The following is a 26,204-nucleotide window of genomic DNA, read 5'->3' on the forward strand; positions in this document are numbered from 1 at the left end:
TAGCTTATGGTATCATGGCTGGCATAATAAGGCTCTATTAGGCTGCGGTTTCATGTCTGTGGCAATGGGGCTCTATGGTCTACATCATGCCTGTATTAATTCCTCTTTGTTAGGATGGGGTCTCATAATTGTGGTAACAAGGCTCTATTAGGCTGAGGTTTCACATCTGTAATGCAGTCTCATAGCCATGGTAGTGGTGCTTTCTTAGGATCCTATCTCATGTCTGTGGCAATGCCTCTTTGCTAGGTTGTGGTCTCATTGATGTAGTAGTGCATCTTTGTTAGTTTGTGGTCCCATGGCTGTGGACTGAGGCTCTGTTAGGCGGTAATTGCGTGGCTGTAGAAATGGGACCCTTTGGTTTAATAGCTCTGGTACTGGGGTTTTGTTAGACCATGTTCTTATGGCTGTAATAATGCTTCTTAGTTACATTGTGGTCTCATGGTTGTGGACGGAGACTCTATTAGACTGTGGTTTCTTGTCTGTAGTAATGGGACCCTATGGTCTCATAGCTTTGGTGGTGGGGCTTTGTTAGGCTGTGATCTCATGTCTGTGGTAGTGCCTTTATATTAGGTTGTGGTCTTTTTTAGGTCATGGTCTCATGGCTGTGGACTGAGTCTCTATTAGCCTGTGGTTTCTTGTCTGTAGCAGTGGGACCCTATAGTCTCCTAGCTCTGGTAGTAGGGTTTTGTTAGACTGTGGTCTAAGGGCTGTAATAATGCTTCCTTGTTAAGTTGTGGACTCATGTGATGGTAACGAGATTCTATTAGGTTGTGGTTTCTTGAATGTAGTCATGGAGCTCTATGGTCTCATGGCTGAGGTGATGAGCTGTCCGGTACATTAGTATCATATGTATGTTGTTCTAATAAGGTCATGTGAATGTGGAGCTCTTTTCCTATACAGGTGTCCTGCCTGTAATTTTGAAGCCCTCTGTTAGTCTGCGGTCTCTGGGGTCAAGAAAAAGATGTGATGTGGCTTCATGTCAGGCTATTGTGTCATTGCTGGACTGAAGCTGTATTTATTGTGCAAACATAAAGGCCTACCTGGGCAGTGTCATAGACAAGCAGGGGGCACAGACTACAATATTAAGGCAAAGCAAGGGCTGCCTTTATTCAGCGAAAGAAGATCTGGTGTTCCAAAGACCTTAACGCCGCAAACCAAAATCACAACACCAACACCAACTTAAAAGTGCTCCTTCTGTATGTAGCAGAAACTTGGAGGACTACAGTGACCACCACCAACAAAGTCCAGACCTTCATCAACACCTGTCTGAAATCCTCCAAATCCACTAGCCAAACACCATCAGCAACAGTGACCTATGACGGAAACCTTGCCAACTCCCGGCTCATGAAGACATCATGAAAAGACATTGGGGCTGGATAGGTCACACCCTCTGCAAGACAGCATCAAACGCCACCAGGCAAGTCATGACCTGTAACCCTCAAGGGAAAAGGAAAAGAGGAAGGCCAAGAAATACCTGACGCTGAGGCCTCAAGGCTGCTGCAAGGAGATGGAATACACCTAGAGTCAGAATGAAAGTGAAGCCCAGGACAGAGATGGCTGGAGAGTGCTGGCTGATGGCCTATACCCCAGAAGGGGTAATAGGCATAACAAAGTAAGTAAGTAAGTTTGTTCATGGTCTCATGGCTGTGGTAACAAAACTTTATTAGGTGGTGGTTTCTTGTCTTTGTAATGGGTGCTATGGCCTCATGGCTCAGGTGATGGGCTGGTCCGTACATTAGTATCATATGTATGTGGTTTTATTATGGTAATGTTAATGTGATTTTCTTTCCTTATGCAGGTTTCCTGCCTGTAATTCTGAAGCCCCCTTTTAGTCTGCGGTCTCTGGGCTCATGCAGAAGATGCAATTTGGCTTTGTGCCAAGCTATTGTGTCATTGCTGGACCAAAGCTGTATTTATTGTGAAAAACCTAAAGTCAAATTATAAAACTAGGTAATTTAATCCTGCAAATGGAGCTATGATGCTCACCATCATCTCTCTTCTCTGTAGGTGGCATTGGGTTTGGCCGGGCCGAAGAAGACTCAGGCTCAGAGGCAGACGATGAAACACAGCTAACATTCTACACAGAGCAGCACAGGAGCAGGAGGCGAAGCAAAGGTAACACCGCTCACTGGCCAGCCAATCACTGACATGAGCTGCAGGGGCACAGGTGTACACACAGCTGACATGCGCTCCACTGTAATCGGTGAACAACCATTACAACGCAACTATTACAACGACATACCATTACCACGCAACTATTACAACGCAAGTCATTACAACGACTTGCGCTGGTGGGCGCTCTAGGATAGGGAATAGTTTAATTTACTATCCAACACCTTCCCTACTATCCACGGGGACTGGAGTTGGAATAGTAAATTAAACCACTCACTATCCAGCACCCCTCAACGCAAGTCGTTGTAACGACTTGCGTTGTAAAACTTGCATGGTAAAGGCATGCGTTGTGAAAGCATGCGTTGTAATGACATACATCCACTGTAATCACCCACTTCGCTCAGTGAAGCCTCAGCACTGACTGCAGTACCAGCAGTAACCACTGACATGAGATCCTGGGTCAACCAGAGAGTACAGAGAGGCACCAGTGTCAGCCTTACTCTTAGCAAATGGGAACACTGGAAGTGTCCCCAGCCCAGCAGATGAGAGAGCTAGAGAGTCGGCCAGGACGTGCAGTTGACATATATGTACACTCACTCAAGCACCATAGCGTGCCCACTCTATATCGAAGACACAATGTTGTGGTATGGAAATATCAAGGACAAAATATCGAAACCGATATATTGAAAGATTCTATAGATTTTCTATACCTAGCTCCACATGCATATATCCTGACAATACATATTTCCCAGGTGCCTAGAGATGCAGCTATGAATAATAAATCTATACTTCCTCTACATGCACTTACCTTTCAATATTTTAGCCTTCATTATTTGTGTACAATCTTCTTATATCATACCATTTCTATGTTATTTTTTATTTGTATAGTCAAGCACCGGGTAAAAGTAGTAGTCACACCACGACAGCCAGAAACCCACCCAATTCACCTGTGTGCACAACCTATGACCAGAGCTGCAGCCACCTCACAGCAGATTACACAACCAGAGTCGTTCACACACTTAGCATGTTAACTATCACTCGAGGCTCTTTACTAGCGATAGAATAAGCAAAGCAGAGGTCACCCAACTAACAAACAGAGTGAACCATGTAAACCACACACCAGAGTGCAATATCTGTCTGGTGACAAGGGCCTGCATCAAACTAACAAGGCAAGCTGACAGACACACCTCTTCCTGTCACCCAAACTAATGCTTCTTCTTTCATCAAGCCTCAGCAACTGGGTTCTTCCAGTCAGCCTGGGTTGGGGGTTTCAGCTGCGGTGTCTCAGCCTCCTGGCTCAGTCTCCCCTGTGGCAGCCATGCTGAAACATCTCAGTGTCCAAGCGAGTGTTTCCTGCTAGCGTTGCTAGTTCCATCACAGTGCCTCACTGGTTGTTCTTGCTGCTGCGTTTACTTCTATATAAGGGCTCGTGTCATCACCTCTGAGAATAGAACATCCAGAGCACTGTTTGTCGTTTGTTTTACATAAAAGGAGGGATGCATTTGAGTCAGTAGCCTCCTCTGAGGGGTCTACACAAAGCCAGGTCCAAATATGTGTCCAGGCCGAAACGTCCAACAGAACTACAGCTGACGTCAGCATTAACTGCTTATGTGCCTAGGGAGGAATACGAGGCGGTGGGGGGGCTTGTTACTTTACTGTCCCGCGGTCACATTGCATTGATTCCACTCTTGCCACCTGTCACTGTCTCGGAACTGGTCGTATTTAATGAGTATGGCGCATAGAGAAACAATTGTGAGACGACTCCCACTGCCAACTATTTCCACCCTTCTTATTCTTTTTCCTCCCTTCTTATTCTTTTTCTTCCCTTCTTATTCTTTTTCTCCCCTTCTTATTCTTTTTCTTCCCACTTGCAATGTATGTTTTACTCTCAGTGACTTCGTGCATCTATTCACACTCCTTGTGCCCAGCTTGTTTCCCCACCTTCTGGCTGCATGCCTCCAAGCACTTGAATTCTGCCATGGGATCACCCCCACCGCTGCTTCTGCTCACCTGCCTCTCTGATGTTCATCTGCTCTTCTCGGATTGGTCCACTTTCAACCTGTTTTGTACAGACCCTTGACGAACTCGCTATTTAAATAGCATAAAATCAAATACAAATTGCCATGTTTGACCATCTTTATGCTGCATGCCATTGACCCCACTTACTGTTAAAATGAGCCCAATTAATATATCTGCAACCACCGCATCCTTTCTGCTACACCTCAGACATCACATTGTAGGTATCAGTGGGATTTACAATATTGGTGAAACCTTGTACAGGTCAATAGAACAATTGTACAAGGGAGGGGTTTATCGTGAGAGACTCCTCGCGCCCCCTACATTAACGGACCGGGTCGCGGATGGGGCGTGCAATACAGAGGGAGCTGTACCTCGTTCACAAGGAGAGGGCGTTAGTGGGGGTGACGTTTGACGGACGCGAACGCACGTGAACTGTAATCCAACATTCCCAGATGTTCCGCATTTCTCAGATTTCCAAGGCTGATTAATTTATTTTTTTCGGAACTAGGGGCCATATTATCAAGAAAGGGCTACATTATCGCCGCTTTTATCGGCAGGAAACTGCTGCTAAAACGGCGATACTGGGCTTGATAATATGCCCATGTGAATTCCCATAGAAGCCCAGGTTAACAGCAGAACCTGGGCTTCTATGGGAATTCACAAGGGCATATTATCAAGACCATTATCGCCGCTTTAGCGGCAGTTTCCTGACGCTAAAGCGGCAATCATTTTAACGCCGTTCTTGATAATATGCCCCTTAATGAATATTTTATCTAAGTGGGTATTATTTTTCATGTAATATTAAAGGTCTACACTTTTCAAGGTCACGATGCTCTGGTCACCAAGTAACTGACTGACTGCTGAAGGTGCACATTTTAGAGGTCCCTGAGTTTTTTGGTCTGCTCTGTTTATTCTTTTGTCTTGAATGCTGCTATGGCATGCCATCAATGATTATTGATTCTTGTGCTTCTACCAGTAGAGCCGATTGGTGATGCCCGATGGATGTGACACTCTTCTGAACAACGAACGTCCTGTTGATGTAAAGGAAACGGTTGACTATAACACCCCTCCTCCCCCAGACGTGCGTGTGAGCGAGTCCCTTCCTGGCCATCCTTATGCACAACCTTTCTCCATCCCTTATACCCAAGTGGAGCCACTGTTGCTGCATAACGGCCGCAGTTTAGTCACACACACATCAACACACATGGGGGCTTATTTACAAGCCCCTTGCGCCGCCGGTGCGTCACTTTTAACATTGGTAGCGTTCGCAGCCTGTAGGCTTCCCTTGCTACCGAGTTCTCTGTGGGGCGTCCGTCAGGTCTTGCCCAGTCTGCAAGTGCTGTGCCAGCCTGCTGCTGACCGCTAGCCATTCGCCTGCTCCCAGTGCCCCTGCCATCAGGCATCACAAGGACACTGAGCAGCTATTCTTCCCTGGCAATTGTGCGTTTTCGTGACTGTCTTTGTGCCCAGTCTCTGCCACGCTGCCTGTGGTTCCCCAACCGCATGCTGCTCCCCCTTGCCTCGCTTGTCTTTGAGAAGCCTAGCTGTTGCAGTACCCTTAATATATTGAGCTAGAACATGTCCATACCCACCCAGTCAAGTGAACTCTGTCCACCGTATAATACCCTGGCGTCCTCAGGTTAATCAGCCCCTGCCTCACGAAACCCCAACCGTTTGCACTGCAAACCTTTGCCATAGAGATGTTCAGTTTTCTCCTTGAACTCTGCATCACTGTGTGGTCTATTTCCCCCTTCCACTCACCTCAGGCTATGACCTCAGATCATATGAGTTCAGCTGGGTGGACCAGTCTTGCGACTGCTGTCAGGAAACAAATGTGGGATCACACTGCTTCACCTCCCAGCGGGTTCGCCCCTAAGCATTATGGTGGATGCAGTTCATCAAGCGTGTGTACTTGCACAAAAGTTCTTTCGAGTGTTTCACCAGGTAGGTGCAGATCAATGCTAGCCATCTCTAGACACGTGTTTCTGGATTATTATCAGTAGAGATTAGACATACAATTATTTGGGGTTGCTGAGCAGGCTGCCAAAGTCTCCTCGGGTCACAGTACCTTTCCAGGCGCGCAGGTGCCTCTCCACGAGCTCGTCCGCTCAAAGCAGCTCGAGGGAGCCTCTTAAACAGGAAACAAATGTGGGATCACACTGCTTCACCTCCCAGCGGGTTCACCCCTAAGCATTATGGTGGATTCAGTTCATCAAGCGTGTGTACTTGCACAAAAGTTCTTTCGAGTGTTTCACCAGGTTAGTGCAGATCAATGCTGGCCATCTCTAGACATGTGTTTCTAGATTATTATCCGTCATCAGTAGAGATTAGGCATAACATTATTTGGGGTTGCTGAGCAGGCTGCAAAGTCTTCTCGGGTCACAGCACATAGAGAAACAATTGTGATGGGTCTCCCACAGCCAACTATTTCCTCCCTTCTTATTCTTTTTCTTCCCACTTGTAATGCATTTTTCACTTTGAGTGACCTATTCACACTACTTGTGCCCAGTCGTTCTTCTTTGTGAGCAGTAGTTCTATTGAATGTTGCAGCTCCTCAACTTTGGCCTACACATCCCCTCCACCATGATCAGAATGATCCCCAAGAAGGACAATGGCATGGCTGGACCCTCTGTTTTCTGCCTGGCTAATGGAACCGGAGCTCATCCGCCAATTCAACAAATTGATGCAGCACATTTGCACATGCTGTGGTGTCTAGTTTGCCAATGAATAGGAAGTCATCCAAGTAGTGTATTCGCCTCCCTGCTGGATGTCATGTGCCTAACTCCCACTCCAGGAAACTGCTGAGGGTTTCAAAGTGATTGCATGATTTCATGCGACCCATTAACAGGCATTTGCCGTAATAGTATGCATTGCCAAGTTGGAATCCCAAAAGGTGGTAGCTGTCTGGGTTCACCGGCAGGAGGCAGAAGGTGGATTTGATGTCTGTTTTTGCTAGCAGTGCCCCTTTAACTTCTGACCTGAACAGATCCACTGCCTCGTCTAAGGTAGTTTAGGAAACAGAACAGATTTTTTGGTCCAACCAATCATTGACCGATTCTCCAAGGGAGTATGACAAATGGCGAATGAGGCAGTAGTTCCCTTCATCTTTCTTTGGTACTACTACTGGGGGGAGACCACAAACTTCTCAAAAGGGGGCTCAGAAAAAGGACCTGCAATCCTGCCCTTTGCCGCTTACTGCCTGGCTACATCTGGGTTCTCCCTCGCTAACCTCAGATTTTGTCTAAGGCGGTGAACTTGGTGGCCTTGGTAAGAAATGTGCAACCCGGCCAAGCGCTCAGTAGTAGCTGTCCTTCCTGTGGTCTGGGGTACCTATTCCGCAGCCGTGTCAATACACTAATCCTAACGGGGTGAGGAGAGATGCTGTGGGTAATTGGACTTCCTCCCTCCCAGACTCCCTTGCCTGCCTGCTATTCATGTTGCTGTTGTCCTTGCTGTACCCGGTTCCCTTGACCTTTTTGCATTCAATTGCTGGGTGCACACCACCACAATTGCCACAGTCATATCTAAATTTGTAGGCCTGCCCCCATTTGCATTCTTCTTTGTCATACCTCCAGCAAGCTGTGGAGGGGCTCCTCCTGGAATTGGGCCCTGTTGGCTCTTTGGCCTTGATACCTTGGTGGACCCATCATACCTCCCTTTATTAGCTGGGAGTTGAAAAGGATGCTTCTGTGTGTTCACCCCTTCTCTGGATGCTACCATATGATTAGTGAATCCTTCCACGTCCTCATGATGTCGTTCAATGATGGGCCACTTCTGCATCTTCTCCCTAAAGCCCACGTCATAACGGAGCCTGGCACCACCTTGCTACTTCTGCTGTGCCTCATGTACCTTCTGTTCATGCAAAAACAGTGCAGCTGCGCTCTGCGGGAACCTTTCTACAAAAAAAGCTTGCTAGGGTTCTGAAGTCCCAAAGTCAGTTATCAATGGTTCTCTCCACCCTCGGCCTACACCTGTCCCTCTTGCCCACCTCTTTTCTGTCATGTATGGTCAGTCCTAACAGTACTTGGCATACTTCAAGTGGAGAGAAGATATCAATGTACTCCTTGTGCCAGATTCCAGATTGCTCAGATTGATCCCTGTTTAGCGGAAGTATTGGCGGTCCCCGTGGGTCACCTTTTGTCGTGGTGCCGCTTCGGGATGTGCCTAGTTGTTTTACTTGTTCCCGCCTTTGCCGCACCACCCACGTAGCTGGACCAGCCACGGCCCAGCAGATGTTCCGTTGCAGGCAACAGCTCTCAGCTGCTCTCGGTGGGCAGATTCCACTGGTGGTTGAAGGCCACATCCGATTTCCAAAACCTTGGGGTCACGGTTCAAGTAGCTGGAGGATGCCGGCTACCCAATGCTACAGCTGCCTCCTGAAAGGCCTGTCTGCGGCCCATGAATTCCATAGCAGTGGGTACACAATGCTCTTCCCAGAAGCTAATCCTGCAATGAGGTCCGATGCAGAGTCCAAAAGTAGAGTGGTCAAGGTATGCCCAGGGTGTTGTTCCCTGCCCTTTTAACCCTCTCTTTGTGCCACGCACTTCCTTAGGATTGGGGGATTTAAAACATGCCACCCAATCGCTTGCTTGGATTTTGGCGGGCTTCACTGCACTTTTCACTGTCTTGCCCTCCTCCTGGCAGTTCCACCCTCAGTAGGTGTTCTGCGCGGGCCCCTATTTGGTCTGGCTTCACCTCCCCTTCACACTCATCCAGCTAGTGCAATTCCAGCCTCAGAACTACTGCAGACAGTCAGCAATTTTTCAAGAGCCTAACACCAAATACATAGAGCTCAGTTTCTTGTTTCCAGATCTTTCCTCCTGGCCTAGGGATGTCTAGTAATGATTTATGAGGGCCAGAGGAATCCCAGATTTTCAGGATAATCACGGATTATGAAAATGCCTCTTGTTTAGGATCAATGTATGAGAAAGCACTTCATTCTGATAGTTGAATCATAAAATAGCTCCGGCCCCTCTGGACCAACATTGTACACCCCTGCTCTAGCCACCTAGGCTGTGAATATTTCAGCTGCAGGTCAGTTTCTAACTGTCCGAAGTGTACTACAAGGGCTGCCATCGTGATAAACCTAGGTTTCTCTTGGCATACAGCTTCACCCAATAATTTGCTCTTGAAATGGAAATTAAGGTAAATACTTAAATAAAAGACCACAGCACTTCAATTATACAGGGCGCAAATTTTCTTTTAATTTATTTAATGCTGTCACAATTAAAAAATAATTCCTTTGGACACATTTGTGAAGCTCTGGTGTAAAGGGAATGCAACAAGGAAAAGTAACCTTATAAAGCCGTAGTGCAGGGATGTCCACCATAAGGCAAGATGATGGGATCCGTGATAGATTGTCAGGTTAACCTCTGAATATGTAAATAAGTTGCATTTAGAATCATTTTATGTAAATGTACCTTGTGTGGCTTTGCTACAGTCTGGCATAGATCAGCACCTTTTGGACCCACGTTGGACACTGCTGCAGTACTGATTGCCATCAAAAGTTTGCATATATGAGTTAGAGTGGAAATGCACACAGTCCTGACAACCATTATTCACCTTTCTGGAATGCTGATGTGTAATTTGTGGATCTCCAGCTCACCACAACTGATAAATATATACATGTGTTCATTTCTTTGAAAAAAGATTTATAATGTGTTATGAGACTATCAGAAAAGTATGACACTCATATCTGTTGGCAGTTTTAACCAGCACTGGCAATAGACAATTGTTGCAATGGTTAATTCATGTTTTATTCAATGCATGTGCCACAGCAATAAAAAAAGAAAACATACTCTGCTTAAATGTGTCGGCCATATGCTTGCAATACACATTTTAAATAAAAATAGAACTACTGACTATAATGGAACAATACAGATGCTCCCCGCAGGCAGGAAAAACCTATTAAAAAACAGAAATCTAATTATAGTTTCACTGCAAATTGCAAGAAAATATGATTTTTATTGGTACAAAGAAATGTACTATTGGATTTGATTTACTGTAAACTGAAGACATAGTTAAAACACAGGCATTGGCTAAAAAACAAAAAGGGCAAATAATGGTAAAAAAAAGCATTGACAAAGGATAGTACTGGGCCTCCAACACTGGCTCTTCTTTTCAGGGCGACATCGCTAAATGCAGGACTCCTTGGGGAGATGGACTAAATCTCCATGCAGCGCAGCCTCCCGCAAGGCTGCGCTGCGTTGCATGACAGGGAAGGAGCAGGAGAGCGCCATGTTTTCAAAGATATGGCTCTCTCCTCCCCTTTCCTTTGCGCTGATTGCAGCTGCCGTGCACCATGCACCACCTTAGCACCATAGCTTTAAGGTGTATGTGTGAGTCTAGCATAGGTTTTGTATAGGAAGGATGCTCTTCCTGTGCAAAATACTATGCCTAGACATGAGGGAAAGCTTTTCCCACTTTGGCCCTGATTCCGATGCGGTTTGGAAATCTTTCCAGCTGAATCGGTTTGGGAATGGTTTCTGACCGACTCGGATTGGATGAGTCTGACCGACCGAGTACGATGCATTCCGATGCTTCCAGATACGATTTGGTTGGATTCCCATTAACTTCAACGGGAGCCTTTGTTCCGACCGAATGCATAGGCTCCCTTTGAAGAAAGGGGTGGCTGGGGAAAATCTTACACCCTGTGATGGGCACTCTCTGGTGCCTGCCACACTGTGCATGGCTGGTAAGGGGGGACCTTTGGGTACCCCCACTGACCAGATTGGGAAGGCTACAGGTACAGGGGGGCCCGCCTTAGGCCCCCAATGTCTGATTCTGCCTGCGGATTTGAGTCAGACGGCACGATTCGGAAAGGCTGTCTGAATCCAGCATTGTAATCAGTCGTTCTGAAACACGGACCGTAGAGACGTAGGATTCTGAATGCCGTTGGGTTCAGATTGGGATATTCGTAATGCCTATCTTGCATCATACTCGGTTGGTCGTAAACCTTTCCAATTCGGTCGGAAAGACATATTCCAGATCTGATTCGGACGGAGCAAATGCCGTTAGGAGGCCTTCCTAACCGCATCGGAATCAGGCCCCTTGTATGCATGCTGCACAGTGCAGCACGCATGGAAAGTCGTAAAAGGAAGGAGAAATGAAGCATTTCTCCTTCCTTGTGCCTAGTTTAAAAGGGCGCAGTTTTCTCACGCTACAGCCAATCTACTTTTTTAGTTGACTGGGTTTAGCGTGAGAAACCTTGGGTTGTTGCACTGGAACGCCCATGCACCACCCTTGGCATACTCCATTGGTGCAAAGTAATGCAAACTTTTACGTTATTTCCGGCACTAAGCAAATTTAGCGCTGGAAAGTAAATTAGGAAAAAAAGATTCTGCGCTGTTTTGTGTCACCTTTGTGACACAAACACGGTGCAAAATCTTAGTTAATCTCCCCCCTATTGAGACTACGTTGTTGAAGGTAGCTGCCAGTGCTCTGTAGATGAGGAGACTTGTGTATGTATTTATGTAAAAGAGCTTCGCGGGAACAGTGATTTGCAGCCCGGTGCCCAAAAGTATTCATGGACTTGGTTTCTAGGTCAAATTTGTAAGTGGTTTTTGCTACGAATGTATTTGGTTTTGTCTTCTCTACCGCAATCATTGAGAATTATTTTAGCCTATTGTTGCTAAGTCACCTGCAAACTATGTTTCTGTTGTGAAAAGAAATTGTAGTGCAGTGGGGTCGAGGATGTCATGAATGTGCCTGGAAGCAGGTGATGCATTGAAGAGAAGGTAAGCGAGGATGCAGGGGTGTAGGCGATGAACTGAATATTCATGTGTCTGTCACGTAAGCTATGAAGGCGGTGACTTTGAATGTGATTATTAGGTTCGGAAACCCATTGACACTGTACAAGTTTAAATAATGGGGTTGAGTTAGTGTGGTTATGGAGATATTTAGGTGCCTTTTGCATAGCAGAGGCTCATCATCATCATCATTTATTCGGCCATGATATGACCATTAAAGACAACAACATACATAGATACATAATGAAATCTATATAAAATACAACAATAAACCGTGACGTCGTAAAATCATTGCAAAATACTGACTTAAAGGTGCATTAAAGTTCATCATGTTACGCCAACCCAGTGCACATTTAAAAAAAAACTCCCACTGCCAAACAAACTGCCGTCTCACGCTTCATGAGCAGAAAATAAAGAAACGGTCTTTATTGGCGAATCTACGGGCTTCAAGAACAAGTAGTAACAAGCATTGCAAATGCAATAGGTCTCGCATTAGAAAAGTTGGAGTTATTGGTCTTGTAAATGACATATTTTATTTATTTGTTGGTTTTTAAAATTGCTAAATTGATGGCTTTGCCATTTACAATGCCAATAGTTATAACTTTCGCGAATGTGACACCTATAGCATTTGGAATGCAACATGTTTTGTATTTACGTGACTTAGATGGCAGCTCTGGTCGTTAGGCCACATCTCTAGAGAGCAGGAGAGTGCAGCAGGGGAGAGAAGCACAGCAATGCAATAGGTCTCGCATTAGGAAAGTTTGAGCTATTGGTATTGTAAAGGACACATTTTTTATTTATGTGCTTGTTTTGAAAATAGCGAAATTAATAGCTTTGTTATTTACAATGCCAATAGTTTTATCTTTCGCAAATGTGACACCTATTGTAACACAATATGTGTTGTGAGGGTGAGTGAGGGTGAGGGTGAGGGGTTGAGGGTGAGGGGTTGAGGGTGAGTGAGGGTGAGTGAGGGTGACGGTGAGGGTGAGTGAGGGTGACGGGTTGAGGGTGAGGGGTTGAGGGTGAGTGAGGGTGAGGGTGAGTGAGGGTGAGGGTGAGGGGTTGAGGGTGAGTGAGGGTGAGGGGTTGAGGGTGAGTGAGGGTGAGGGTGAGGGTGAGTGAGGGTGAGGGTGAGGGGTTGAGGGTGAGTGAGGGTGAGGGTGAGTGAGGGTGAGGGGTTGAGGGTGAGTGAGGGTGAGGGTGAGTGAGGGTGAGGGTGAGGGGTTGAGGGTGAGTGAGGGTGAGTGAGAGTGAGGGTGAGTGAGGGGTTGAGGGTGAGGGGTTGAGGGTGAGTGAGGGTGAGGGGTTGAGGGTGAGTGAGGGTGAGGGGTTGAGGGTGAGTGAGGGTGAGGGTGAGTGAGGGTGAGGGTGAGTGAGGGTGAGGGGTTGAGGGTGAGTGAGGGTGAGGGTGAGGGTGAGTGAGGGTGAGGGTGAGTGAGGGTGAGGGTGAGTGAGGGTGAGGGTGAGTGAGGGTGAGTGAGGGTGAGGGTGAGTGAGGGTGAGGGTGAGTGAGGGTGAGGGTGAGTGAGGGTGAGTGAGGGTGAGTGAGGGTGAGGGGTTGAGGGTGAGTGAGGGTGAGGGTGAGTGAGGGTGAGGGTGAGGGTGAGTGAGGGTGAGGGGTTGAGGGTGAGTGAGGGTGAGGGGTTGAGGGTGAGTGAGGGTGAGGGTGAGGGTGAGTGAGGGTGAGGGGTTGAGGGTGAGGGGTTGAGGGTGAGTGAGGGTGAGGGTGAGTGAGGGTGAGGGTGAGGGGTTGAGGGTGAGTGAGGGTGAGTGAGGGTGAGGGTGAGTGAGGGTGAGGGTGAGGGGTTGAGGGTGAGTGAGGGTGATGGTGAGTGAGGGTGAGGGGTTGAGGGTGAGTGAGGGTGAGGGTGAGGGAGGGTGAGTGAGGGTGAGGGGTTGAGGGTGAGTGAGGGTGAGTGAGAGTGAGGGTGAGTGAGGGGTTGAGGGTGAGGGGTTGAGGGTGAGTGAGGGTGAGGGGTTGAGGGTGAGTGAGGGTGAGGGGTTGAGGGTGAGTGAGGGTCAGGGTGAGGGTGAGTGAGGGTGAGTGAGGGTGAGGGGTTGAGGGTGAGTGAGGGTGAGGGGTTGAGGGTGAGTGAGGGTGAGGGTGAGTGAGGGTGAGGGTGAGTGAGGCTGAGGGTGAGTGAGGGTGAGTGAGGGTGAGGGTGAGTGAGGGTGAGGGTGAGTGAGGGTGAGGGTGAGGGTGAGTGAGGGTGAGGGTGAGGGGTTGAGGGTGAGTGAGGGTGAGGGGTTGAGGGTGAGTGAGGGTGAGGGTGAGGGTGAGTGAGGGTGAGGGTGAGGGGTTGAGGGTGAGTGAGGGTGAGGGTGAGGGTGAGTGAGGGTGAGGGGTTGAGGGTGGGTGAGGGTGAGTGAGGGTGAGGGTGAGTGAGGGTGAGGGTGAGGGGTTGAGGGTGAGTGAGGGTGAGTGAGAGTGAGGGTGAGTGAGGGGTTGAGGGTGAGGGGTTGAGGGTGAGTGAGGGTGAGGGTGGATGTGGTGGTGGATGTGGTGGTGGATGCGGTGGTGGTGGATGTGGAGGTGGTGGTGGATGTGGTGGTGGATGTGGTGGATGTGGGGTGATTGCGGCTTGCAAGCTTATTCCGCTCACGTTATGCAGTTTCAAACATGATTGCCACTATTACTCCCAAATTCACTTGGCAGCAAACTGGTGAACTAATTAAAAGAAAGTCGTATTCAGCGGTATGGCCGGTACTTTATTCCAGCAAAGTGGCAAGCCAGTACACACCAATGAGCTAGTAAAGCTAAAAACACACCACATGGCACAATTGCTGGCTGAGCGAGCAGAAGTAAGCCAAACAGCTTTCCCGTAGCTAAGGAGAGCTGAGCTCTTTTTGTAGCAGCACGCATAAGAAAAGTCCCGTATTTTCACCAAAACACTCTCTGATAATGATCAGCCGAATTCAGAAGGCTTCCTGCCCTCATATATTCCCAAGAGAGCAGTAATCTTATAAGGAAATGCTGTCATCACACCTAAAGCTACGGATGAGGAGAGCTTGCTGGAAGACATTCAATTAATGAAAAAAAAAAAAGAAAAGGAGACACGGCCGGCCGGCCGTGAACTGAAAGCACGGCCGGCCGGCCGTGAAAAAGCCTTTGATGCCGCAGGGGGTAATTAGGGGAGGAGAATGGCTGGGCTGAGGCACAGCGCCAAGCCTTTGATGCAGCAGGGGGCGGAGCGGGAAGAGCTGCTGGCGGCACTAAGCTGACGATTTGATGCTGTGCACGCGCATTTTAACTAATTGCGCTTGCGCATTGAGTTAAAAGTGCACATGCACTTCATCAAATCACCAGTGAATCGCCAGTGTAGGTAAGCTTTGTTTAAGCCCCCATAGTCTCGCTCTGCTCAATGCGCATGCGCATTGACAGGCGAGACCTAAAAAACTACACCTAACAAGCCCATAATAGTCACAAAAAGAGATAAAGTGCCCTAGTGTCTGCAGAGAGTGATTGTCAGAAGGGCAAACAAATATACATTTTAAATCGTACTGGCCATTTGGAAAACAAAGATGGCTACGAATCGAGCCTGCTGTATAAACTTGGTTACAAGGAACCTTCCAGAGGGTTTTCACTAAGCACAGGTAGTGCTCAGGGCCATCACTAATTTGGATAGCTGAGTATTCTCACCTTGTCATTTTAACCAAAACTCTTTGCTCTCTGGTGTCAGGTACAGATCTCATAAATAACAACTTTATTTTATACCTCTCATCCCGACTAAGTGTCTGGGGCCTGCCGAAAGCCTTAGTTGTTTTCTGTAAGGAATCCAACCAACCATGGGCTCTGAAGCCCTTTATCACAGTTTCAGCAAACTAGAATCATCCCACCTGTAACCTATGAGTAGCCCTGAAAACTGGACCTGCTCTCTCTTGTATCCAGGACAAAGAAGTGGACTTTAAGGGTGGGTTGACTGCCCTCTTGTGTGGCTACCATGACACAACAGGCTGCAAGAGGACTTTTACTGTAAATACCCAGCTGACCAGTGCAACTGGACATGGTTGGGTGTTTGCTGTTGGCCTCTAACACCGTGAGAGGTGCCCTTCTATGAGATTCCAGGGGGGCGTTGAGGTGTACTTGTGTGGTTGTTCGAATACCAGAAGAAAGTCTAAAAACATTGAAAAAGCTTCCTTTCAGATCCCTGGAGCTCCAGCGGGACCAGCAGGAAAAGGTTTTCGCTCAGCAGTTCCATACCACTGAATTGAATTTCAGCTTCATCCCGCTCAAGGCTCCCACCACCTGTAAAAATAAAAAACTCCATTCTGCATCAGAACTTTAATAAGCTAAACAAGGTCACCAAAGATCCAGAGCTCCAGCAGGACCAAACCGCTTCAAGTATCCAGCCTTGGGTTCCACGACGGCACCTACAATTTCAGTGGCAGCCCTCTCAGATGGATTTTTCTTCTACAAAAGTGATAAAGTTCCTTTCTGTGTTAGGACTTAGAAGAAATGTAAACCTTTTTTTTGGGAAATTTGACAAAGTCCCCTTATGCATAGAAACTATTTTGAACTTTTTTAACTGCAGATTTTTACCGCCATTGATGCACTTATTGTATCTGACCAAGGCTTCATCATGGCCAGCCTCAAATCATGCCTAGGCCCTGACCTGCTGCTGCCATAGTCTATTATTGGCGCTTTGCCCTTTTGACACTATTTTCACTTTAATCTTTAATATCTCCCTTTCCCTTTATTGGATTTTAGTTTTTTTGATTTTATTTTACTCATAAAATCATTCTCTTGTCTCTTTATGTTAAAATTGGTTGGGGCGTTTTATTGTGTTTTGTCTGACTTTTGTTTACTACCGTTTGATATAAGCCTACCTGCTTTGTGTCATGTTAGCAGGGATTGGGCACAGGTTTATTTTATTTAATTTGTGTGACATCTAGCAGGTGATGGCCTTATCCTTTTTAGGAGGACGATGTTCACCCCAAATTTTAATGCTTTTTCCTACACTGAGGGTGTAGGGGAAGGGATGTATCACATGGACATGTACTAATAAACATTTCTCCTACCTGTGAACTTTCATTCTATCCTTAGGAATGTATGCAGGAAAATTACACTTTGGTTGGAAATCTATGTTTTTGTGGATTTCCAAGCATGCTCCTGGGGATTTTTAAAATCCCAAAAACAAGCATTGAAGGAAAATCATAGGTATTTGTCAGGCCCGACTCTTACAGTAGCTCTGCTCCTATACAATATGCTACAAAAATACTGCATATTTAAAAAAATTGGTCTACAAAATAATCATAGCCAAAAGATATTGTAAATGTAAGTATATATAGCTAAATATAGATTTGCTATTTTTAAATTTCATATATGTACCTTGCTGATATCATCAAGGTACATTCATGTGAAGTTACGAATAGTAAATGTATTCTTCTATAGCTATACTACCTTCGTGAAATTGTGCTAGTAGACATTTTGGCAAGAATATTTTATTAGAATTATATTTTTTCTATACATCTTTCTGACATACAACCTCCTATCCATTCACTCCTGGGCCTTTCTTTGGTTTTTATACTTTTTAGGTGAAATTTCATTTCATGTCTGACCAGACTTTGAAGGAGATAACACAGGACTTATTTTAGGGTTTAGTTTCCATAACCTTGCAAAGCCTGGCTGGTCTCCAGAACAATCAATCTGAGGAAGAGGGAACTGCTTCAATGCTTGTTCAATAGTTGACCTCGATGTAGAGATCAATTTCGACACCGAAAGGAAGCTAAAATTTAAAGGACATTCAGTTTTTGTTCTGTCTTTGAAGTGTTCTTTTGTAAGATAGTCTTGTGTGTACTGATTCCTCTCTAACTACTGGATCCAAGAATTGGGCAAGGAGAAATAGGTTAATTTCAATGTCAATTAAATCACATACCGTTTTGAAGTTGTGGAATCTTCTATAAGCCATAGAAAACAACGGGGGATCTGTAGGACATACTACTTGTTGCCCATGGTTGTGAGTTTAACCAAGTGCTTGGAATGGCCAGTGTGGCATCATCTATTCTTTATCCTACCCTATGATCAAATGGTTGACTCCCATAACATCCTCCTATTTGCTGATGAGGGTTAAGTGAATACAACAGAGTGGAACGACAGAAGGTAAATATGGCTCTCAGTGTTATGCTGAGCTGTCCTTTGTCAGTGTTAGTTACCCCGGTACACTTGGATGGGATCCACGCAGAGCTGTCTCTATCGGGGGACATCAGCAGGCGAGAGTCTAATTATCTCCTCCTTATTAGAATAAATCACCGAGCGCTGCTCCGGGAACCAGGGAGCTGTGGCAAGAGGCGGATGTGGGCTTTCATCTGCCTGGTGCCTGATACTGCAAACAAGTCGTCGGATGTGACCGAATGTGGCGTTCCCTTGTTCGTTACGCCACGCAAGAGCACTCTTAGGTGCCGGCGTCTGCCAACGCGTCAAGCGCTCATTGTTTCATCTACAAGATGAGAAATGGCTCATGTTCCTTTCCTCTCCTCTACTGTGGAGCTAGCATTCTTGGAAAGAGCTAGATTTGTAAAGCAGAGCGCAAGGCACTATGATAGATAACCTCTTGTATTGATGTCTCTGAAGGTACATGACGTGGAGGGTGCATGACCCTGTGATGGGTGCCCTGGAGTATTGCTTTCAGTGAACATACAGTACATTTCGCACAGGAGGTCGCCTAGCACTGTGAAGGTGCTGCGCTGTACTGCTTTCCCTTGAAGTGCATGACATTTCATAGAGGAGGGTAGTGGCGGCTGGAAGAGGACAGTGGGGGATTGTGGGTGTAGAAAAAAACCAAAAAGGACTTGCCTGTGACTGTCGCCACCTCTCCTCTGTCCTCTTCTCAGAATGGAAGCACCCAGGCTCCCAGACTCTCCTAACCAATCACAACGCATCCTTACAGCAGCGTTGTGATTGGTCTAAGCGCCGTGTTTCGGCACTCAGAGAGGGACTGGGAGCCTGTGCATGTTCTCCTCCCAGGCTGTACAATACAGCCGGTGGAGAACATGCAAAGTTGGCATGATGATTTGGCCTGCCCAAGACGGTTGGCCAAACCATCATGCGCACTTATGGTGCAGCCACCACTCCTCCCTCTGCTGTTGTCACGCGAGCCCAGCCCCGCCCCTCCCTAACATGAAGCTTAAAGGCAGACTAAAAATAAAGTGATAATAACGTTTATTTGATAATTAACGTTTGCTCTGCTCTTAGAGCAGTGGGGTAACGCTCCTCCACTTTAGCGGGGGAGCCGCCCCTGCAGGGGGGCGCCTGGCACTGTGAAGGTGCAGAGCTGTACTGCATTCTCTTGAAGTCAGTGCTTTAAATGAAGATACAGAGGTGTTGGTGTACCTGCTTGCTCCTGGAAGTGACGGTACTCTCCCATCAAATGTATTGCAGCAGCTCTGAGAAGTGGCGGTACTCTCCCTTTCAAAGTAAGGAAGTGCAGGTGCTCAGTACCAGACAATACCGGCCCATTTAAAGCACTGCTTGAAGTACATTGCATTTTGTACAGGAGGGCGCCTGGAACTGTGATGTGTGCCACACAGCCGGGGCCGGCAGTGGGAGTACCTGCAGGGCGGTGACGTGGGGAGAGGCAGGGTGGTGGGTAGTAATGTATGGATTACGGAGCTTCCCAGATAAGTAAACATTTAAATAAATAAAACGAATTTTGTTGCGTGCACTGCATCCCCAAATGCGATGAAGTGCACGCAACAAAATTCATTTTATTTATTTAAATGTTTACTTACCTGTAAAACTTCGTAATCGATACATTACTACCCCCACCCTGCCCCTCCCCCTCCCCACGTCACCGCCCTGCAGGTACTCCCAATGCCGGCCGTGGCTGGTGCTACACTGTATTGTAGTCTAAAGAGATGAGAGGAATACATGCTGCAGGCCCTTTGGTCCTCCATGACATCAACACCTCATTACTTTAAATGCCTGGGATAATTGGAGGATGGTCATTGTGCTCAGGAAATGGTTTATGCCAGGTCTGATAGCAAGTGGTGAGCAGACAAATGCAGTGAGCGTGACAATCTATGGAATGTCTTTCTGTATCAAACTTTCTGTGGTGTGGTACGTATTTACAAGGAGATTTTAGATCCAGTGTACACTATCCTAAAGTAGAACTATTTAAAGAAAAAGTATACCATTCCATGAATATCACTAGAAACTCACACTGTTGTATATGTAGAGTCACTGGGAGCATGTGCTCTTAGGAACAATTGTCCTCACACACCTGAGGTTATAATAATGCTTCATCATCGGGCTTTGCTTCACGTCAAGCTGGCCCTTCATTGCCCGACGGGCCAGTGGCAGCACTTTACCAGAGATCTTTTAGTCTCCAATAAAGAGACTGAGGGACAGTGTGTGTGTGTCCAGTCAGTGATTGAGAAGATTGGGAACAATTGGAAAAGAAAGGGTTTTCACAGACTGTGAATGTGTTAACAAGCATACAACTGAGAGCATAATTAAGTAATACCATCACACAATGTAGCACATTACACCACATTTTGTTTTCTTGCTGTGTAATTTAGTCAACCCTGCTGCATAATTTGATCCTCCACTGCTGCATAATTCCAGTGGTGTTGCAATAAATTCTATTGCAGTTTGTCTCGAATGGTAGATAATTGTGGTAGATACAGCAGTGCACATGGCACTCCACTGATGACCTACAATGACACAATTTGTAATAGTACATAACATCGATACATACAGCATGTTACACTGTGCCTAGCTGGATGTTTTATCAACATCTATGGTGATAGTTGACAGGGATGGCAATAGCATGACGCATACTGCTCTGATTTGTGCTCGCTTTGTTGCAATCTATGGTGGTAAAACAAAGGGATAGAGGCAGATGTGTGTAATTTATAGGATTGGTTTAGCACAATCTGTACTGCAGAGCAACAGAGTGCAGAACAGCAGACGTAAGACAAAGGATTGTTTACAAGAGGTAGGTTATAAAGAGATTCCTATTTTGTGAGGAGTTGATGGTGTGCGAAGAGATGAGTCGTCATTTCCTTTACCAGTCACTGGAGGGTAGGGGCTGTCTGCAGTTGATGGGGATGTTGGTCCAAGACCTGGGTGCATACATGTGGAACCCCTGCCTTCTGCTGTTTTCCTTCTTGCAGTTCATCATTTCGCGCCAGGCCATGTCTTGACTTCTCTTTCATCCATGTTGTGGTTATGTTCTAAGCCAGGTTTGCCTCTTCTCTACCAGGCTGTGCAGCACAGCTCCGGTGGAGAGAGATCAAAGTGCACGTGATGGTGTGGCCAGCCTAAGACAGCCGGCCAAACCGTTATTAGGACCCTGCCCAGACTTGGCTGGCTCCAGTGAGGAAAGAAAAATTCAATGATAATAAAATGGTTTTCTTATTTTGTTTTTCCAGATTTCCTCAGCTGGCTCTCTGCGAGTGGGGGGACGCTCCTCCGTTATAGCTAAGGAACCACTACTGAGGCTGTCTTGTGCTTTGTAAGGGTCACAAACACAACATAAAATAGTCTGCCTCCAGTGGCAAATGATAGGAATAGATGGAGGTGAACACCAGGTGCTTTCAGAGGTGTTATGCCCTATTGCAGTTTGTCCTGAGAGCTCTTCAGTGGTGGCTCCTCTATTTGAGTGGAGGTGCATTGTCCCACTTAAAATCTCCCCTAAAACCCCAGAAATGAAAAATAAAATTATAGTTCTGTACCATTTTATTTTTCATACTCCATCCTGAGTCTCGGTGTGGGGCCGCTGCTGACTGACAGCAGCAGGGAGGAGGGTGGGCTGTCAAATGCACTGTTTAACCCCTTCGCTGCGGGGCGTTTTCACCTGCTGTGCAGGGGGAGGGTGGCCGCGCGCGGCGCCGCTGTGCTTGTGACGAGCTCGGCTCGTCATGAGGCACAGTGGAGCTGCACTCATGACGAGCAGAGCTCGTCAAAACCAGACCCGTTTTGGAACATTCAGCACAGCGTGGAAATTATCCCCGTGTGTGAAAGTTCCAACGGTCATGACGAGCCCAGCTCGTCATGAGTGCAGCTCAACCGTGCCTCATGACGAGCTGAGCTCGTCATGAGCATGGAAGAGTGCTCATGTCTTTTTGGCCGGCTGTTTTCAGTACTTTAAACCTCTCAACCCAGCTGTCTTAAAACAGCTGGGTTGAGAGTAAGTGCAGGCCTCCAGGGTGCAGAGGAGTGCCGAGTGAAGTCGCTCCCTCCGAACAGGGCACTGCTCACATGCTGCATGTGAGCAGTGCCAGGATTAGGCAAAGGAGATCCAGCATCTAGTTCCTGGATGAAGAAGAGGTCCAGAGCAAGAACGTCATGATAGGCAAGTTTTATTTATTTTTTAATAATATTTTGTTTTCACATGACCCTCCCCCATTCCCCCCTTCCCCGTCCCCCCGTACATGCCAGCCGCCACCGGAGCTCCTCCAGGCGGGCCTCCACATTTCCTAGTCTGTCAGTTGCAGTGCTTCTGCTTGGCACTTACAGCATGGATTTTGACTTCTGTTGAATGGTTTGCCGTATCATTGTCTGCTGTAGGTAACATCGTTTCAGGCATTCAGGGCACGTTTCACTCCTAGGGTGTCCTACTGTTGCATCCTGCAGGCTGGCTCAGGTGATGCTCATCAGCGCCACAATGTTCTTGGATGTTGCCACTTGCGGTGCGACTTCAAGCTGCAGAGCACCACCGCCACGCAGGGAGTGGCAGCTATGAAACTAAAGTACAAACCTGATAGAAGCAGAGCCAGGGAAGACAGCAGACAGGAGGAGAGATTACACAGAGGAATGCACATGCAGCAAAAGAACAAATGCAGGATAGGAAAAAACAGGGGCATACTCAGGAAGAGAATCATGCAGTGAAACAAAAGTTGGTTCATTCTGTTGAACAGACAGTATTGTTTCCAATGTGCAATTGATTTTTATTTAAAAAAACGAAAGTATTGACGGTAGCAGCTCGTGTGTTTGAATCTGATACAAATAAATACGATGAAAATATACATTGGATTATTATTTTGGATGATTCTGCAGATACATCTGATTTATCTGACCGGGAAGGCTATGAGCAGTCATTGATGCTCAAATTCGTCTGCAGAAAATAAAGTTTATGAAACTTAGGATTGAGGATAGGAGAAAGCAGAATTATCAGGAGTGCAGGTCTGCCTTCAAATGCTTTCCGCAATTGCAAATCTTGTAGTTTCAGCTTAACATCTTTGTATAAAGGATAGGAAAGGGTTGGCTTGAGAGTGGGCTTGAAACTGATAAAGCTCAACCCGACTGTCCAAGTGCTATATAGCTCTTCGAGCGGTAATGGCATTTGTTGGCTACCAGGGCCGGACTGGCCGTTGCGGGCACCGGGCGTTTCTTTGGTGGTCCGCCAGGGTGGGGGCTGGTTTTGGGCCCCTGGGGGGCTGTTTTTGTTACAGGGACGTTTTTGCAGCATAGCTGCGATATCAGCCCTGCAAAAAAATCGGCCAAAACCAGCTCTGGCAAACAGCTCTGCCGCAGCCCCCAACCCCTCCAGGAAGCCGGCCGCAAAACTTTGCCAGGGCCGGTTTTGGTTCCCAGTCTTGCCCTACATATGTAAACTTTGGTTGTGAAACAGGAAAGGCTTGAGGAGGTGGAAGAAAATACTATTACTCGGCTTATCGACTATAAGGTCGCAGAAGAATGTTGGGTTAAATTTCTGAGTACACTGTACAAGGGCACCCGTGATTATAGTAAAGGAGATTTGCCTCCTGTTGAGAAAGACCTGCCTGCAGGTTCACTGAAAAACATAATTACATCCACCAACTTAACAAGGGCTGCTGGACCAGATGACTTACCCTCCATATTTATTAACAACAATATAGAGTAGTGGATAAGAGTATTAGAGATCAACTTCAAACACTTCTCACAAGTAAGGAGCTTCCCAGATAGTTGGAAAGGCGCAATTATCAGACCCATACTAAAGAATGATAACCCATTGGATAGAAAAACATTATCTGCTAATTATTTTGATACATGTTAGAGCAAAAATGTATTCCAAAGCCTTGCTCCAATATATGAAGGACTGGAACAATGCTAAAAACCTTATCCCAATTGAGCAGGGACATTTTAAAGAGGGCCACTCAAAGATCAATCATTGTTTTAGCCTCTGATATGGCACAAAAAGAAATAGAAAATAAGGGAAACTCTTACTGTTGTTTTGTGGGCTTTTGCTTGCCATTTGATTTAGTAAATCGAACCATTCTGTGGTCTAAGCAAGAATGTATGAATGCACAGAGGAGATCCTAACAATTTCTAAGGAGTTTCACAAGGAGAACTTGTCATGGGTGATATTAGATAAAGATGGTTCCCTGTCATGTAAATTCCCAATAAGTAATGGGCTCCGGCAAGCTGCGATTTAGCTCCAATGCTTTTTGCCCTTTACCTCGCGGATCTTCCTGCAAACCTTCCGAAGGTTCAGTCATTTTCACCTAAAATAGGGGAGGGAAGGCATATTTATTGTGTGCAGGCGATCTCTCACTCCTGGATATGACGCAAGTTGGACTTCAAAGGAAACTGGCAGTGTTTAGTGATTATCCCAGAGCTAACCACCTAGTAATTAACATAGAAAACAATAAAATTATGGTGTTTGGGCATAAAAATTAACCCTTTCCATGGTCTATTGCCACACAGGTGGTAGAGGAGGTAACAATTTATAAATATCTGGGTTTGATTTTTGACAATAAACTATTATGGAACTTGCACTTAGAGACTTTAAAAAGTTGGGCATCAGCTACATTAGGCAGTTTAATGAAATTCAAAACAGATTTTGACAGGCAACTTTAAAGCCAGTGCTCACAGCATTCAATGTTGTATGGAGAAGAAGTATTGGGCATAGGCTCAAACATAGATTGGGAGAAAACAGAAGCTCGTATTCTCAATAAACTTGCAGAACTCCCTAAATGTTCAATGTTCCAAGCTATTAAGATGGCCGCCAATTTTAAATCCTGGAGCTGCATTAAAAAAATCTTAAGCATCCGTTTCTGGCATAAACAGTTTTATCTGCCAACATTTTAAAATAGTAAATTATTCCATGTGCTAAATTATGATCAGTGAGGTTAGGTGGGAAAGGGCAGTAAGGGATGGACTCGGGCAGATTGTGAGTTCTCAAATTGGAGAAGTATGACTTTGAGAATTTTTTATTGCCTTCTAGAGAGCAATTATTTATTTATTTATTTTTATTTTGAAAGTTTTATATAGCGCGAACAAGATCTTTGCAGATATCAGAGCGCTTTACAAAGCCAGGAATACCAACAAGCGAGTGAATTTAAACATAATAAGTGGGAGGGGTAGGTACGTGAGGGAGCAAATTAGTACAGCAAATCAATAATAAAAATATAACAGTTAAAAGTGTGCATAGCTGGTCAGTAGCGTCAATAATACAGGTGAAATACATAGTCATAGAGTTCGAACATAATAATACAGGTCGGTGTAGAGTCTTTATAGATCCATGCTCATAGGTCAGGTGTATTTGGCCATAAAAATAGCTTTCACTTCTTTCTTAAAAAGTGTAGTGGAGGAGATGAGCCTAGTTTCAGGAGGGAGTGAGTTCCAGATCCTGGGTGCCATTCCTGAGAAAGAGCGTTTATACGTTTTTTCCTTCCGGAATCTTCGAGGTTTTAGCAGAAGATTGTTTGTGCCTCTGGTGTTTCTAGAGCCACCAGAGATTGACAGCTTCTGAGTGAGGTATCCGGGAGAGCTCAGGTGTAGAGCCTTGTGTGTCATGCAGGCGATTTTCAGATGTATTCTGGCTTCAAAAGGCAGCCAGTCTAGTGATTTCAGGTCAGGGGAGATATGAGAGTGCTTTTTTGATCCAGTGATGAGTCTCGCTGCAGCGTTTAGAGAGGCTCTTAGGGGTGCAGTAGTGGTTAACGGGTTAATAATTAAATGCCATAGGCAGGGTAGAATCAAGAATAAAAAGATTTCACTTATTTGTCTCTAAAAATATCAAGGGTTAAAATTAGACCGTCTTGGGAGGATTCAACGGTCTTCCCGTATTTGATGGCGCTCCCCAATCTGTCAATGCGCAATGCCATATTAAAATTATGGGTAGGGCTGAATCAGCTCCATTCGATTGGAATGGGGCGCACCAGCTGTTGAATAAAGATGGAACTTGTACTTGTATCCTTAAGGTGCGTTGCTCGCCAGCACACATTTTGTATGATTGTTGACATTTTTTGGCTTTTAGGTGTAAGTTATTAAAAACCGTTTTTATTGAAACATGGAATTAAGACATGAGGAGAAGCCATAAGATTTTTATTTGATGGGGAATTTCTATCCGTGCCAATAGTGCTAGAAAGATTTATAATAGCTGTATCTACGCAGACAGC

At 46.1% G+C, this 26,204-nt stretch overlaps 1 protein-coding gene across 4 annotated transcripts in view; it reads left to right on the forward strand.

Annotated features, from left to right (window-relative positions):
* ASTN2 (astrotactin 2) overlaps window positions 1-26,204 on the forward strand; it is a 2,754,112-nt gene that overhangs the window by 1,012,796 nt on the left and 1,715,112 nt on the right. For 3 of the 4 annotated variants that reach the window (XM_078641978.1, XM_078641981.1, XM_078641980.1), the window contains exon 5: window positions 2,008-2,115. The exons of the other annotated variant lie outside the window; for it this stretch is intronic. In XM_078641978.1, the coding sequence (XP_078498104.1) occupies window positions 2,008-2,115 (108 nt within the window). The remainder of the gene's footprint in view (window positions 1-2,007; window positions 2,116-26,204) is intronic. 4 annotated transcript variants of the gene reach the window in all.

The sequence above is a fragment of the Lissotriton helveticus genome, chromosome 5_1 (assembly GCF_964261635.1).
Source record: "Lissotriton helveticus chromosome 5_1, aLisHel1.1, whole genome shotgun sequence".
NCBI classification, from domain to species: domain Eukaryota; kingdom Metazoa; phylum Chordata; class Amphibia; order Caudata; family Salamandridae; genus Lissotriton; species Lissotriton helveticus.